This window comes from Harmonia axyridis, chromosome 3 (genome assembly GCF_914767665.1).
Source record: "Harmonia axyridis chromosome 3, icHarAxyr1.1, whole genome shotgun sequence".
In the NCBI taxonomy this organism is placed as follows: domain Eukaryota; kingdom Metazoa; phylum Arthropoda; class Insecta; order Coleoptera; family Coccinellidae; genus Harmonia; species Harmonia axyridis.
In genome coordinates, this window is record NC_059503.1 from 60194053 (window position 1) to 60208425 (window position 14373).

Here is a 14373-nt window from a genome sequence, read left to right on the forward strand (position 1 = left end):
GTTTCTTTGTAGACCCTTCTGAAAGAAGTTAAAGACGCCAATAAAAAATCCATCATAGGCACTTTCATTTACAACTTGTATAAACTTTATGTAGATCTATATTTCACCTATCTTGAGATTAATCCTTTGGTTGTTACCGAGAAAGAGATTTATATCCTTGATTTGGCAGCAAAATTAGATGCTACAGCTGATTTCATCTGCAAACCTCAATGGGGTGAAATTGAATACCCTCCACCATTTGGAAGAGATGCTTTTCCAGGTAAATTCTTAATTATATATATAACAATCAACTCATTGTTGAAAGATGCTCTGTCTTCATCGTAACTATCTATCTTCATCGTTATTTGACCTTTCCCTCATGTCATTAGATAATTTTAACTGAAAAAGCATGCCATAAATTGAACTTTTAATAAAAACTGACAGCTATATTTAATTTGCTTCCAAATTCACCTATATTTCCAATATCATGGGGAAACTATTTTTGATGTTTTGCATGTAATCTTAACGAGTTATAACTTTTAATAATGTCATCAGAGGAAGCATATATTGCTGATTTGGATTCCAAATCTGGTGCTAGTCTAAAACTGACAATTCTCAATAAATCTGGAAGGATATGGACTATGGTTGCTGGAGGAGGAGCATCAGTTATTTATAGTGACACCATTTGTGATCTGGGAGGGGCTAAGGAACTAGCCAATTACGGAGAATATTCAGGTAGGTTTTCATCATTGCAGAAAACCATATCTTGGTATTAATTGAGAACATTTTCATATAGAAATCTTTTGAATTTTTGTAGGTGCTCCAACAGAACAGCAAACCTACGAATATGCTAAAACTATCTTGGGTCTGATGACACAAGAGAAACATCCACAAGGAAAGGTTTTGATCACAGGAGGTGGAATAGCTAATTTTACAAATGTGGCTGCAACATTCAAGGGTATCATCACGGCTCTAGTTGAATTTCAGGCCAAATTGATAGAGCATAAGGTTTCCATTTTTGTTCGAAGGGCTGGTCCTAACTATCAAGAAGGTTTGAGAAGGATGCGGGAGGTTGGACAGACCTTAGGTGAGTGTCAATCTGCACTTCAATTATTCGTTAAATTATCTGAAGCTTTCGGCAAAATTTTGGTCAGCTGAAGGGAAGTAGCAATATAATTAAAATCAGGAAACCAATAGCTTTTTTGAAAAACGGTTATGAAAATAATATATCAAGTAGAACCTTATAGTGTTTCAGATATGTTTTTATTTTATAAATCTTGAAAAAGTTTTAGATCTTTGAACAATAAACATTCAAATATTGTTTCTTTTTTGTAGGAATTCCTTTGTATGTTTTTGGTCCAGAAACTCACATGACTGCAATTTGTGGTTATGCTTTAGGAACCCGTCCAATACCCAAAGAAAACAATGTAGAATTTGCAACTGCAAACTTTTTGCTGCCAAGTGGAGAAAAGCAACCCAATAAGAAATGTTTAGATTCCAACGAAAAAAATAGTTCATGTTCTTTATCGTGTTCGAAGAAAGAAAAGGTGAGCTGCTTTTTGCTTTACTAACTTTTTTTTATTAATAAGTTATTCATTTTTGGTTTTCAATTAACAAAGTCTTACTTTAAAGTCAGTAATTTTTCTTGTTCATTCTTTGCATGCATTTTTCTTGCAACTGTTCATTTATTCTTCATACCAATTGATTATTTTCTTTATGGTTTCATCTATATTGATAAGACTAAGTCTTCCAATATCATTCATTTTGTTCATTTCATGAATTGAGAATTTTGAAATTAACATTTATCTGTGGTATTTCTGGGTTCTCTATTTAGTTTCTTATTATTATTGGCTTTGGGATTTGAAAAGATTTTCTGAATACTAATCTAATCGAAAACACTTCTAATAATTAAGGTAATTCAAAAATTTGAGAATAGCACTGACTTGGCATCAGTAACTCTCTTGCGCTCGTTCACTCATTCCTGTCCCTGTTGCGCCCCTGGAGGCCACATAACCATACAAAGGTGTATGTGATATGTGATTTATCATGTCATTGTTGTCGGTTAGTTCCTCTAGGTCAGGGGTTCTGATGATACAATCCCCTTGAAATTTTGTCAAGTGCGATTATTTTATATATACAAATAAATTTCAGCCTACTCATCTATTTATAATTGGAATTATCTTGATGTTTTGCTTGAGTTTTCTATTGCTTTAGTGACACAGTTAATACACTGCGCAAAAAATTAACGCACATTATGGAAATCTCAAATTTATTCTACAACTGAAGGTGTTCTCAATGATAATTATTTTTATCAGAATTATGCATGCATATGTTATCCACTTTCAACGTTTTTCTTCAATACATATGTTTTTTTCAGCAGGAATAAAAAAAGATGAGATTATCAGATTTTGAATGTATTGGCTCCATTCTGAAATCAGTTGTTCTCGATCAATTCTAGTGATCAATAGTTTTTCTTTCGTTTGATTTTCTACACTCGATCGCTATGCAACGCGAAACACGCAATTTGACCCAAGAGGAATGTGCCCAAGCGAGAAGAAGGGTGGACATACACAAGAATTGCAGAAATGTTTGGAGTTTCCCATACAAGTGTGTCCAGAATGTTGCAGCGATTCAAGGAGACAGGTATGAATATCCAAAGACCAGGACAGGGTAGACCACGGGTAATAACTGCCATTCAAGAACGTTATTTGAGAGTTGAGACAACGGTTTGCAACCGCTCGCCTCCTTCAAAATCAGCTTGAGCAAACTCATGGGGTGTAAATTAGCACTCAGACTATAAGAAATCGCCTCAGAGAATATGATTTAAGGCCTCGTGTCGCGACAAGAGGCCCAGCTTTTACCCCAGCCCATCGAAGGGCGCGTTTGGATTTTGCGAGAAAGCATATCCATTGGGAAGAGGCTGATTGGGAAAGAGTTATCTTCACAGATGAGTCTAGATTCTGCCTCTACCATTGTGATCGACGTTCCCTTGTATACAAACGTCCACATGAAAGATATGCTCAGTGCAATTTCCTGAATACCACTGGTTTCGGGGGAGGATCGATTATGGTATGGGGTGGAATATCTTTGACTGCTCGCACATACCTAGTGATCGTTGATAATGGAGCAATGAATGCTGATAGGTATATAAGGAACATTCTTGAAGAGCATGTAGTGCCATTCGCCCCATACATTGGTGAAAATTTCATTTTTATGGACGATAATGCCAGACCCCATCGTGCGAGCATCGTTCAGGAGTACCTTGAAGAGGTTGAAGTCTCTCGAATTGAATGGCCAGGAAGAAGTCCAGATCTTAATCCGATTGAGCAGGTTTGGACAACCTCAATAGAAGGCTGAGAAGTTCAGAAAATCATCCAGCTACTCTTAATGACTTAGGAATCCAACTCAGAGAAATCTGGGAAGGATTAGATCAGAACATTTTAAGATCACTCATTTTGAGTATGAACCGTCGTTGCCGAGCTGTAATTAACGCAAGGGGTGGAAATACCAAGTATTAAAACACTTATCAGCATTCCAGTATTTTGAAAATTGTTTATTTCTCTTCTTTCACATAAGATTCGGTGAAATCCTGAATTTTTTCTTCAATTTAATGTGTCTTGTTCCGTTCACAACCTTTCCGAGAGAACATAAAAAATAAGTTACAAAGTCAATGTAGAGTTAACTTTCATTAAAATTGAGATTTTCACAATGTGCGTTAATTTTTTTGCGCAGTGTATGAAATTAAAATTTTTATATAACTTGAACGATAATCTCAACATTTTTTTATTGCAATGAAAGGGTTGGAATTGAGTTACTGAGCAACTGATGGCCGTCACCAAAATTATATAAGGAGAATTATGATCATAAAACGATGCAATAGGCAATTAATTTTTTACCTAAGAATAAAAAAATTATCTTGTTTTGCCTTAGCTGTAATTATTCTAATGCCAATTTTTATCGTCAACATTTGTATTCAAAAGTTGATACCGAGAAAATAAAAGGAATGAAATTGATTTTCACTTATAATTTTTAAGGTCCAAATGAAGGTTGTAATTCCAACAGAAATACCACAGGTAATTTTGGCGTTTTTTTAGTTTCGAATTGGTATCTTGAAATTTTTTTTTCATCAAAAGTTTCTACTCAATCAGTTTTATTTACTCTTATTTTTCTTACGGCTTCATTGTACTATTGAAATGAATAGATTCCATTCATATAAATTTTTCGAATTATGAGAATACGACATTTTGAAATGCATTTGTATTTGTTATTGTTTAGAGAATTAGTATCAATTGATTATAGTAATTTGCCAGGATGAAAAGAGTTCCAGGTACCAATATTCCAAATCTTTGTAAAATGTATTTATTTAAAGAATATATTAATCGCACAATATAGGGCGATGCTACGGATTCGTCTGCAAAAGTTATGTTCACTAATGGCACTAAAGCCATAGTATGGGGTATGCAGTCTAGAGCTATTCAAAGCATGCTTGATTTCGATTTTGTGTGCAGCAGGCCAGAACCAAGTGTAGTTGCAGTCATTTATCCTTTCACTGGGGACCACAAGCAAAAGTATTATTGGGGTCACAAGGAAATCCTTATTCCAGGTAAGCATTGAAAAATTTAATAATATATAATTGGCTAACACCTGCAGTTGGTAATGAATAATGAAAATCCAAAAAAGAAAAAGAAGTACGATTTCCAGGTGTGTAATATCATACGATATTAATTAACTATCTGGTTAATGTATCAACAAAAATGCCATCAAAACAACCATTGTCAAACAGAAGCTTTCCACGCTATTTCATAGGAATCATAATCTAAAGTAAACAAGGAGAATGCACGTCATCAAGGGAAAGTAGCGATATACCGGTTTCACCTTTATTACGCTGGCAGGCGCAACTAGTATGATTTACTGCGGTATGATTTTTGTCCGCTGGGTGGCTCACCGCAGTAAATCATACTAGTTGCGCCTGCCAGCGTTCAATAAGAAGCCTGCTATTTCGTTTGTTCGTCATTGTTGCGTCAAGTGAATTTCACGTAAACTTTACGGGCAGTTGAATATTCAGAAAGACGCATTTACCATTTAGGATGAAAAACCAACCCCAGCAGGTACAGCGAGGGCTAAAAATAGAACAAGAGCATCCTTGGCGCCACATTGGCGCTACATATGGTCATCCTGAAGTCACATCTTAGGGCAAGGAATGAAGACGTGGACCAATCAGGGACTTGGATTGCGCTTTGGTATGCAAAATCCAAAGCGACACTTAACATCCCCAGGAAATTGGGGTACCATATTCAGTACGCTCGTAGCTTTTACCTTGTAAACACATAACTTGTACAGCCAAATTCAATATATTAGGCAAGAAATCCGGTGGTTCATTATCCCAATTTAATAGAATCAAGTCGACTCAATTTCCCAAGAACAGTCATCTTGGGTAGAGTTATACGGTACTGATGATCCCTAATAAGGGTGAAACCGGTATATCGCTACTTTCCCTTGATGACGTACATTCTCCTTGTTTACTTTCGATTATGATTCCTATGGAATTGCGTGGAAAGCTTCTGTTTGACAATGGTTGTGTTGATGGCATTTTTGTTGATACATTAACCAGATAGTTAATTAATATCGTATGATATTACACACCTGGAAATCGTACTTCTTTTTCTTTTTTGAATTTTCATTATTCATTGAAAAATTTGTTAGAAAGGAATGTTTTTGACTATTCTTCCTTTTTACAGTTTATAAAAAAATGCAAGATGCTATGAACAAACACCCCACGGCTGATGTACTCGTCAACTTTGCTTCCTTAAGATCAGCCTACCAGAGCACTATAGAAACTATGGAATTCCCACAAATTAGGACCATAGCTATAATTGCGGAGGGTATTCCAGAGAACCAAACAAGGAAACTGATCAAATTGGCTAATGAGAAGAAAGTATCCATAATAGGTGAGAAGAACCATGATAACGGATAAGAAGAGGTCTCATAACCACTTGTTTCCTATGTGTCCTCGTATACACTTACCATCTTTCTTTTATGTATTTGTTTACTTATTATTATTATTATTATTTGAACTGGGGTCGTTTTGGTTCGGTAAGCCTTCCGGGAACTGCGACCATGCAGATCTTTTGTTCACTACCCTACTCATTCATAGAAACCCAGGGAGGTCGTCAACGACGTTAATAAAATTGACAACCTCCTTAGGGGCCTTGGCCGTTACCTGTCTGGTATCCAGGACCGGCTTACCCATGTGAATGGTTCTTAGGCCAGCCAGCTCCGGACACTTGCATATCAAGTGTTCGGCTGTTTCTATTTCCGATCCACAGAGCCTGCAAATCTCTTCTGCTGACTTTCCCATATGGTACAAATGATGTTTGTACCCGTCAGCAGTCCCACCATCACCCGAAGCTCGGCTCGCGACAGCTTCAGGAGCGTAGGTAGGTGAAATCTTCACGAATTTCTTTGCCTGAGCAAGTCTAGGAGTGTTAGTCCAGTGGATTGTCCTGCTGTTCAACTCCCATAGCTGGACCGCAGCTTTATATTGGTCTTTTCCTATCCCACAGAAAGGCTCAGGTCCAGCAGGTGTTAACCTTGATGCACTTTTTGCAAGCTCATCAGCTCTTTCATTTCCTTCAACCCCACAGTGCCCTGGTACCCATAGTAGAGTCATCCTATTTCCTCTGGCCAGTTGCTTTATGGTTTACTCCCAAGTCAGCAGATATACATAAACAGCCATTATCTCGGTCTGTAGAATCGAGGGCTCACTTCCCAGGGCTTTAGAGATCCTCAGTTTAGGTCCATATATCCCAATGCATGTGCCCTTCTCTGTTTTTGATCCATCTGTGAATCATATGGATGACTTTTTGTCCAGACGATTTACGAGACTTATTGCACTAGGACGGTCATTTATAACCGTTTCAAAGAGCGTTTCAAAATCGTAGGTGGTTGGCATAATATCCGATGGTTTTGCGAGGAGGTTTGAATCTAATTGATTCAGTATCCTCATATGTCCAACCCAGCTCCCAGGAAGGAGCTTTCCATTATGGGAAATTCTTATTGCTTCGAGCAGGCTACATTTCCTCACATGTAGGTGTAAGGGAGGCAGGTCTAGTATGACCTCCAGCGCTGCCGTGGGAGCTGTGCGCGTAGCTCCTGTGACACCAATACACGCCAGCCTTTGAAGTTCCTGCAACCTGATGCGTGTGGTGACCTCCTCCGTTTTTGTCCACCATGCTAGAGATGCATAGGTGACAATAGGGCGTACTACCGCTGTGTATAACCACAGTACCATTTTCGGATTCACTCCCCATGTCTTTCCAAAGAGTCTTTTGCATGCCCACATAGCCGCCGTGGCTCTGGAAAGAGTCTTATCTGTATGTTTCCCCCAGTTCAGCTTACTGTCCAGGATAACACCTAGATATTTACACTCACTAGAGAAGTGCAGAGTCTGACCATTTAAGACCAGAGCTCTGAGGTCGAGATTCCTTCTTCTAGTGAACGGAATTATTGATGTTTTCGAGGGGTTGACAGTAAGCCGCTCTTCCCCGCACCAATTTTCAATAATTCTGAGAGCAAGTTGCATTCGGCTACTTAGTGAGCCCCCATGCTTGCCTCTTACAGTCACCACTATGTCGTCGGCGTAAGCCTGGACGTTGAAGCATTTGTTTACTTAAGGGGTTCATTTCTTTTTTCACAGGCCCAGCCACTGTAGGTGGAGTGAAACCAGGTTGTTTCAAAATTGGTAATACTGGTGGTATGATGGATAACATTCTTCATTCTAAACTGTACAGACCAGGAAGTGTGGCTTATGTTTCAAGATCTGGTGGTATGAGCAATGAATTGAACAATATTATATCGAAAGCCACTGATGGTGTCTATGAAGGTGTAGCTATTGGAGGTGACAGATATCCAGGAACCACATTTATGGACCATATAATGAGGTCAGTGCCATAAAATATAAGTAAAACAATGTATTTATGAAAGAGTTATAGGTATCAGGCAGATCCCAACGTTAAAATGATTGTTCTTCTTGGAGAAGTCGGTGGTGTTGAAGAATACCAAGTCTGTGATGCTCTTGAAACCAAAAAGATCACTAAACCACTTGTTGCTTGGTGCATAGGTACATGTGCTGGCATGTTTACTGCTGAAGTGCAGTTTGGACATGCTGGATCTTGTGCGAACTCTAACAGAGAGACGGCCACTGCCAAAAATGAGGCTTTGCAAGCAAAAGGTGCCTATGTTCCAGAATCCTTTGATTACCTTGGTAAGTTGGTTAAGTAGTGATTTTCTCCAATTTGAAATACTTATCGATTGTCTATCCATAGGTGATTTAATCCACGAAGTGTATGCTACTCTTGTGAATAAGGGAATTATTGTGCCTGCGGCCGAAGTTCCCCCACCCACTGTACCCATGGACTACAGCTGGGCTAGAGAGTTGGGATTGATTAGAAAGCCTGCTAGTTTTATGACTTCAATTTGCGACGAGAGAGGACAAGAACTTATTTATGCGGGTAAGTTTGTGTACTTTTTGTTGTACCTTTTTTTCTATAATTCCACTTTTTCTTGTTTTTGAATTACACTGCGCAAAAAATTTCACGCACATTATGGAAATCTCAAATTTATTCTACAACTGAAGGTGTTCTCAATGATAATTATTTTTATCAGAATTATGCATGCCTATGTTATCCACTTTCAACGTTTTTCTTCAATACAGATGTTTTTTCCCAGCAGGAATAAAAAAAGATGAGATTATCAGATTTTGAATGTATTGGATCCATTCTGAAATCAGTTGTTCTCGATCAATTCTAGTGATCAATAGTTTTTCTTTCGTTTGATTTTCTACACTCCAGCGCTATGCAACGCGAAACACGCAATTTGACCCTAGAGGAATGTGCCCAAGCGGTAGTTTTGCGAGAAGAAGTGTGGACATATACAAGAATTGTAGAAAGGTTTGGAGTTTTCCATACAAGTGTGTCCAGCATGTTGCAGCGATTCAGGGAGACAGGTATGAATGTCCGAAGACCAGGACAGGGTAGACCACGGGTAACAACTGCCATTCAAGAACGTTACTTGAGAGTTTCTTCGTTGAGACAACGGTTTGCAACCGCTCGCCTCCTTCAAAATCAGCTTGAGCAAACTCATAGGGTGCAAATTAGCACTCAGACAATAAGAAATCGCCTCAGAGAATATGATTTAAGGCCTCGTGTCGCGGCAAGAGGCTCAGCTCTTACCCCAGCCTATCGAAGGGCGCGTTTGGATTTCGCGAGAGAGCATATCCATTGGGAAGAGGCTGATTGGGAAAGAGAGTTCTCTTCACAGATGAGTCTAGATTCTGCCTCTACCATTGTGATCGACGTTCCCTTGTATACAGACGTCCACATGAAAGATATGCTCAGTGCAATTTTCTGAATACTACTGGTTTCGGGGGAGGATCGATTATGGTATGGGGTGGAATATCTTTGACTGCTCGCACAGACCTAGTGGTCGTTGATAATGGAGCTATGAATACTGATAGGTATATAAGGAACATTCTTGAAGAGCATGTAGTGCCATTTGCCCCATACATTGCTAAAATTTCATTTTTATGGACGATAATGCCAGACCCCATCGTGCGCGCATCGTTCAGAAGTACCTTGAAGAGGTTGAAGTCTCTCGAATGGAATGGCCAGCAAGAAGTCCAGATCTCAATCCGACTGAGCAGGTTTAGGACAACCTTAATAGAAGGCTGAGAAGTTCAGAAAATCATCCAGCTACTCTTAATGACTTAGGAATCCAACTCAGAGAAATCTGGGAAGGATTAGATCAGAACATTTTAAGATCACTCAGAATGTGCGTTAATTTGTTTGCGCAGTGTCTTTATTTGATAATTTGTTTATTTTCGTATGATGTCATTTTCAGATCTTTTTGTTAAGTGTTCCCATTTTTTCAATTACAGGTATGCCAATTTCTGATGTTTTACAGAAAAATGTAGGTATTGGTGGCGTCATATCCCTCCTCTGGTTCCAACGTTGCTTACCTTCTTATGTCTGCAAGTTCTTTGAAATGTGCTTAATGGTTACTGCAGACCATGGACCTGCTGTATCTGGAGCTCACAACACCATAGTGTGCGCAAGAGCTGGTAAAGATTTGGTGTCCAGTGTAGTTTCTGGATTATTGACTATCGGCGATAGGTTCGGAGGTGCTCTTGATGGCGCTGCAAAGCAGTTCAGCGAAGCTTACGATTCAGGTTGAGTGGAATACTTATTTAAAAAAAAAAAAATTATTTGTCCTAGAATCAAGGCCGTAGCTAGAAAAAAATTTAGGGGGTCTGTCGCCTGAACTCTCTGAATATGCAATAAAATTGGGAAAGTTGGGAATATTTTCGGTGAAATTGGAATTGTAAAATTTTGTTTCTGAAAAAATTTTGGGGAGAGGGTCTGAACTCCATCGGACTCTTCCCTGGCTATGGCCTTGCCTATAATAACCATAAGTTCAAATATTATATGGAAACATCTCAACATATACTTTGTACTAAATATATGGATTGTGAAAGAAACAATTTGAAACAACTTCATTGATTTTGTTGCTTGCAGGCCTACATCCAGCAGAATTTGTAAACTCAATGCGTAATAAGGGTCAATTAATTATGGGTATTGGACATAGGGTAAAATCGATAAATAATCCTGATCAAAGAGTGAAAATCGTTAAGGAGTTCGTGATGGCAAATTTTCCAGGCACACCGCTCTTGAAATATGCCCTGGAAGTAGAGAAATTGACCACAAGTAAAAAACCTAACCTTATTTTGAACGTAGATGGTGTTATCGCATGTTCATTTGTCGATATGCTAAGGAATTGTGGGAGCTTTACCAGGTGAGTGATGAAACACATATCTACATTTGATTCTGATAACTGAGTAATACAGGGTGATTCACCGGGATGGCCTATTAGACGTTTATGGAAAACTAATCATAATTTTGAGCTGAAAATTTTCATATTGGGGTTTGAGACAATGATCTTTCTCCCTAAAATATTTTCAGATCTCTACAACTTCCGGTTATACCGGAAACAGACTACTACTTCTTCATTTCAAATGGCACACCCAGTATATTATTGCATCATTAGATAGCTTTTTTGATGGCAATTTCGGCAATATGCCATACCTTTGGGTAAAAATTCAACGGTTCATGAGTTATTGGCATTTTTATGAAAAAAAAGGTGGCGATGAAGACTCACATTTTTTCGAATATTTCAGCAGAAAAAGCTTTTTTCGAAAAATTGTTTTCTTCTTCGATTCCGCAAATACGTAGCATTATAAGACTGTTTTCGGCTTGTACCAAAAATGTACAGGGTGTTTATAAGAGGATCATGAACTTGGACAAATCAAATTCATCAAAACTCAAGATTTTCAAATTAGAACCTATATTTTTTGTTATTTCAGTCGATACTACGTCTAAAAATAGTGGGGGTTACTTAAGCAAACCCTATACCTAAAATTAATACTTTAAAAGTTTTCAAGGAAGAACTGCAAATGAGTAAAAACCGCTATTTATAACTGTATGGAGTATTCTGCGATTTCCGAAAAACACAGAAAGAAACTAAAATTCGATGTTTTCATAACTAAATTTGACATATCAAGAAATGTAATGAATTATTTGTAATTGAAAATGTATTGGTTTATGGATTTCTCAACAATCCCAACGAAAAATTAATTAAAATTCATGAAATGTAAACTTTAGTTATCCAAACATCGAATTTTAGTTTCTTTCTATGTCTTCCGGAAGTAACAGACAGTTATTAATACAGTTATAAATAGCGGTTTTTCCTCATTTGAAGTTCTTCCCCTATAACTCTTAAAGTATTCATTTTAGGTAAAGGGTTTGTTTAAGTAACCCCCACTATTTTTGTACGTAGAATCGACTGAAATAATAAAAAATATAGGTTCTAATTTGAAAATCTTGAGTTTTGATGAATTCGAGTTGTCCAAGTTCATGATCCCCTTATAAACACCCTTTACATTTTTGGTCCAAGCCGAAAACAGTCTTATAATACTACGTATTTGCGGAATCGAAAAAGAAAAACATTTTTTCGAAAAAAGCTTTTTCTGCTGAAATATTCAAAAAAATGTGAGTCCTCATCGCCACCTTTTTTTTCATAAGAATCCCAATAACTCATGAACCGTTGAATTTTTACCCAATGTATGGCATATTGCCGAAATTGCCATAAAAAAGCTATCTAATGATGCAATAATATACTGGGTGTGCCATTTGAAATGAGGAAGTGGTAGTCTGTTTCCGGTATAACCGGAAGTTGTAGAGATCTGAAAATATTTTAGGGAGAAAGATCATTGTCTCAAACCCCAATATGAAAATTTTCAGCTCAAAATTATGATTAGTTTTCCATAAACGTCTAATAGGCCATCCCGGTGAATCACCTTGTATTTCGAGAAAATATATTACTAATTTTGTAATATCTTTCTAGTGAGGAAGCCCAGGAGTACATAAATATAGGTGCCATAAATTCCTTATTCGTTCTGGGTCGTTCAATAGGATTCATAGGCCATTTCATGGATCAGAAGAGGCTTAAGCAAGGTCTCTACAGACATCCCTGGGACGATATTTCATATGTTCTTCCTGAACAATACAACAATTAAAATTTCCTGGAAAAATTTTCGATTAGTATACATACATTTGTTTTACTTTGGGAAGTAAAAGATGTGGATGATAAAAATGCAGGGATGTTATGTGAAGAGTGAAATGACCAGAATGCATTTTGTGACAAAAAACTTTTAGTGTGGCTCATACAAAAATTCGACTTAACTCACAATAATTTGAATATATCAACCAAATTGTTTTTTTGTGGCATTTCTTGTTCTGTTAATCCAACTTTTGTGTAACCAACCATTAGATAAGCATCTACAATTCCAACATCTGTGCAATATCTTTGTAATTCTTTTGATTTTCACTCTTAGGTTAAAGTAACAGATTTTTGGTCGGGTTTTCTTTTATATTATGAAAAGTTTTATGGACTGAAAATTTTATTACATGTGAAAAAAATTGTGAATTTTAGTGCGAGGAAGAAAATTAAAAAGAAACATCAGGAGAGAAGATTTCTTTCCTTTTTATATTTTTTTATTGGATGTTCTAGTTCATGTTAAGAAAATTATATTTAATATTTATTTGTATCATCTATAAGTTCAAATATAATATAAAATAATATAAGATGTTTTTTTCTTGAATTTTAGTTAATTAATTTTTTTTTATAATAAGGTGAAAAAGTCTACGTCACTCACACAAAATACTTCCACTTTTCGAAATCAATGTAAAAGTCAAGAGAAGCCCTGACTTGCCTCAGGAATTGGCATTCCAACTCCTAAGATTCGATTGTGTCAAGACAGTTCCTCTAATAGTATATTACATAACAAGAGTTGTTAAGAAGCATATTACGCATAACTAGAAAAAATTACGCACGAGTCGCGAAGCGGCCTGTGCGTAATTGTCTTACAACTGTATTGTGTACTGTAGCTTTTCCACAAAAGCATTAATTTCCAGCAAAAATATCCAGATCTCGCGTGATTCTCCATAGTGCTATAGGGTGTTTTTTTTCGAGGTATATAACTTTAAGTTGGCATTACTGTTCAAGATGGCGACCGATTTAACAGCTGTCAAGTGATTTATTCTCAGTTTGGTTTGGCAATTCATCATGAATAGACTCACGCCTGAACAACGCTTGCAAATAGTACAATTTTATTTCGAAAATAATGGTTCTGTGCGGAATACGTATCGCGCACTACGTCCATTAGCGATGAAGCGCACTTCTGGTTGAATGGCTACGTCAACAAACAAAACTGCCGCATTAGGAGTGAAGCTAATCCTCAAGTGTATGTCGAAACACCTTTACATCCAGAAAAACTGACTGTTTGGTGCGCTTTATGGGATGGTGGAATCATTGGTCCGTACTTCTTCAAAAACGATGATGGCCAGAACGTCATAGTCAATGGTGATCGGTATAGAGCCATGATAGCTAACTTTTTCATTCCTGAATTGAACAACCATGATGTCCAGGAGCTGTGGTTCCAACAAGACGGCGCAACATGTCACACAGCTCGTGCCACAATCGATTTATTGAAAGACACGTTTGGTGACCGCCTTATTTCTCGTTTGGACCTGTGAATTGGCCTCCAAGATCTTGTGATTTAACACCGCTAGACTACTTTCTGTGGGGCTATGTAAAGTCAGTGGTCTATGCGGATAAGCCACAAACCCTTGACTATTTGGAAGACAACATTCGCCGTGTTATTGCCGATATACGGCCACAAATGTTGGAAAAAGTCATCGAAAATTGGACGTCCAGATTGGACTACATCCAAGCCAGCCGTGGCGGTCATATGCCAGAAATCATATTTAAAATGTAATGCTA

The 14373-nt window shown here is 37.5% G+C and overlaps 1 protein-coding gene across 5 annotated transcripts in view; it reads left to right on the plus strand.

Annotated features, from left to right (window-relative positions):
- LOC123675602 (ATP-citrate synthase) overlaps positions 1-13172 on the plus strand; it is a 30541-nt gene extending 17369 nt beyond the window's left edge. For 4 of the 5 annotated variants that reach the window (XM_045610997.1, XM_045610998.1, XM_045610996.1 and 1 more), the window contains 13 exons: positions 13-259; positions 535-714; positions 797-1066; positions 1315-1526; positions 4014-4052; positions 4372-4582; positions 5718-5927; positions 7676-7919; positions 7971-8242; positions 8304-8489; positions 9914-10204; positions 10551-10827; positions 12436-13172. In XM_045610997.1, the coding sequence (XP_045466953.1) occupies positions 13-259; positions 535-714; positions 797-1066; positions 1315-1526; positions 4014-4052; positions 4372-4582; positions 5718-5927; positions 7676-7919; positions 7971-8242; positions 8304-8489; positions 9914-10204; positions 10551-10827; positions 12436-12607 (2811 nt within the window). In that variant the 3' untranslated portion in view covers positions 12608-13172. The remainder of the gene's footprint in view (positions 1-12; positions 260-534; positions 715-796; positions 1067-1314; positions 1527-4013; positions 4053-4371; positions 4583-5717; positions 5928-7675; positions 7920-7970; positions 8243-8303; positions 8490-9913; positions 10205-10550; positions 10828-12435) is intronic. The other variant, XM_045611000.1, reaches the window with a different exon arrangement.
- Positions 13173-14373: the final 1201 nt, after the last annotated feature.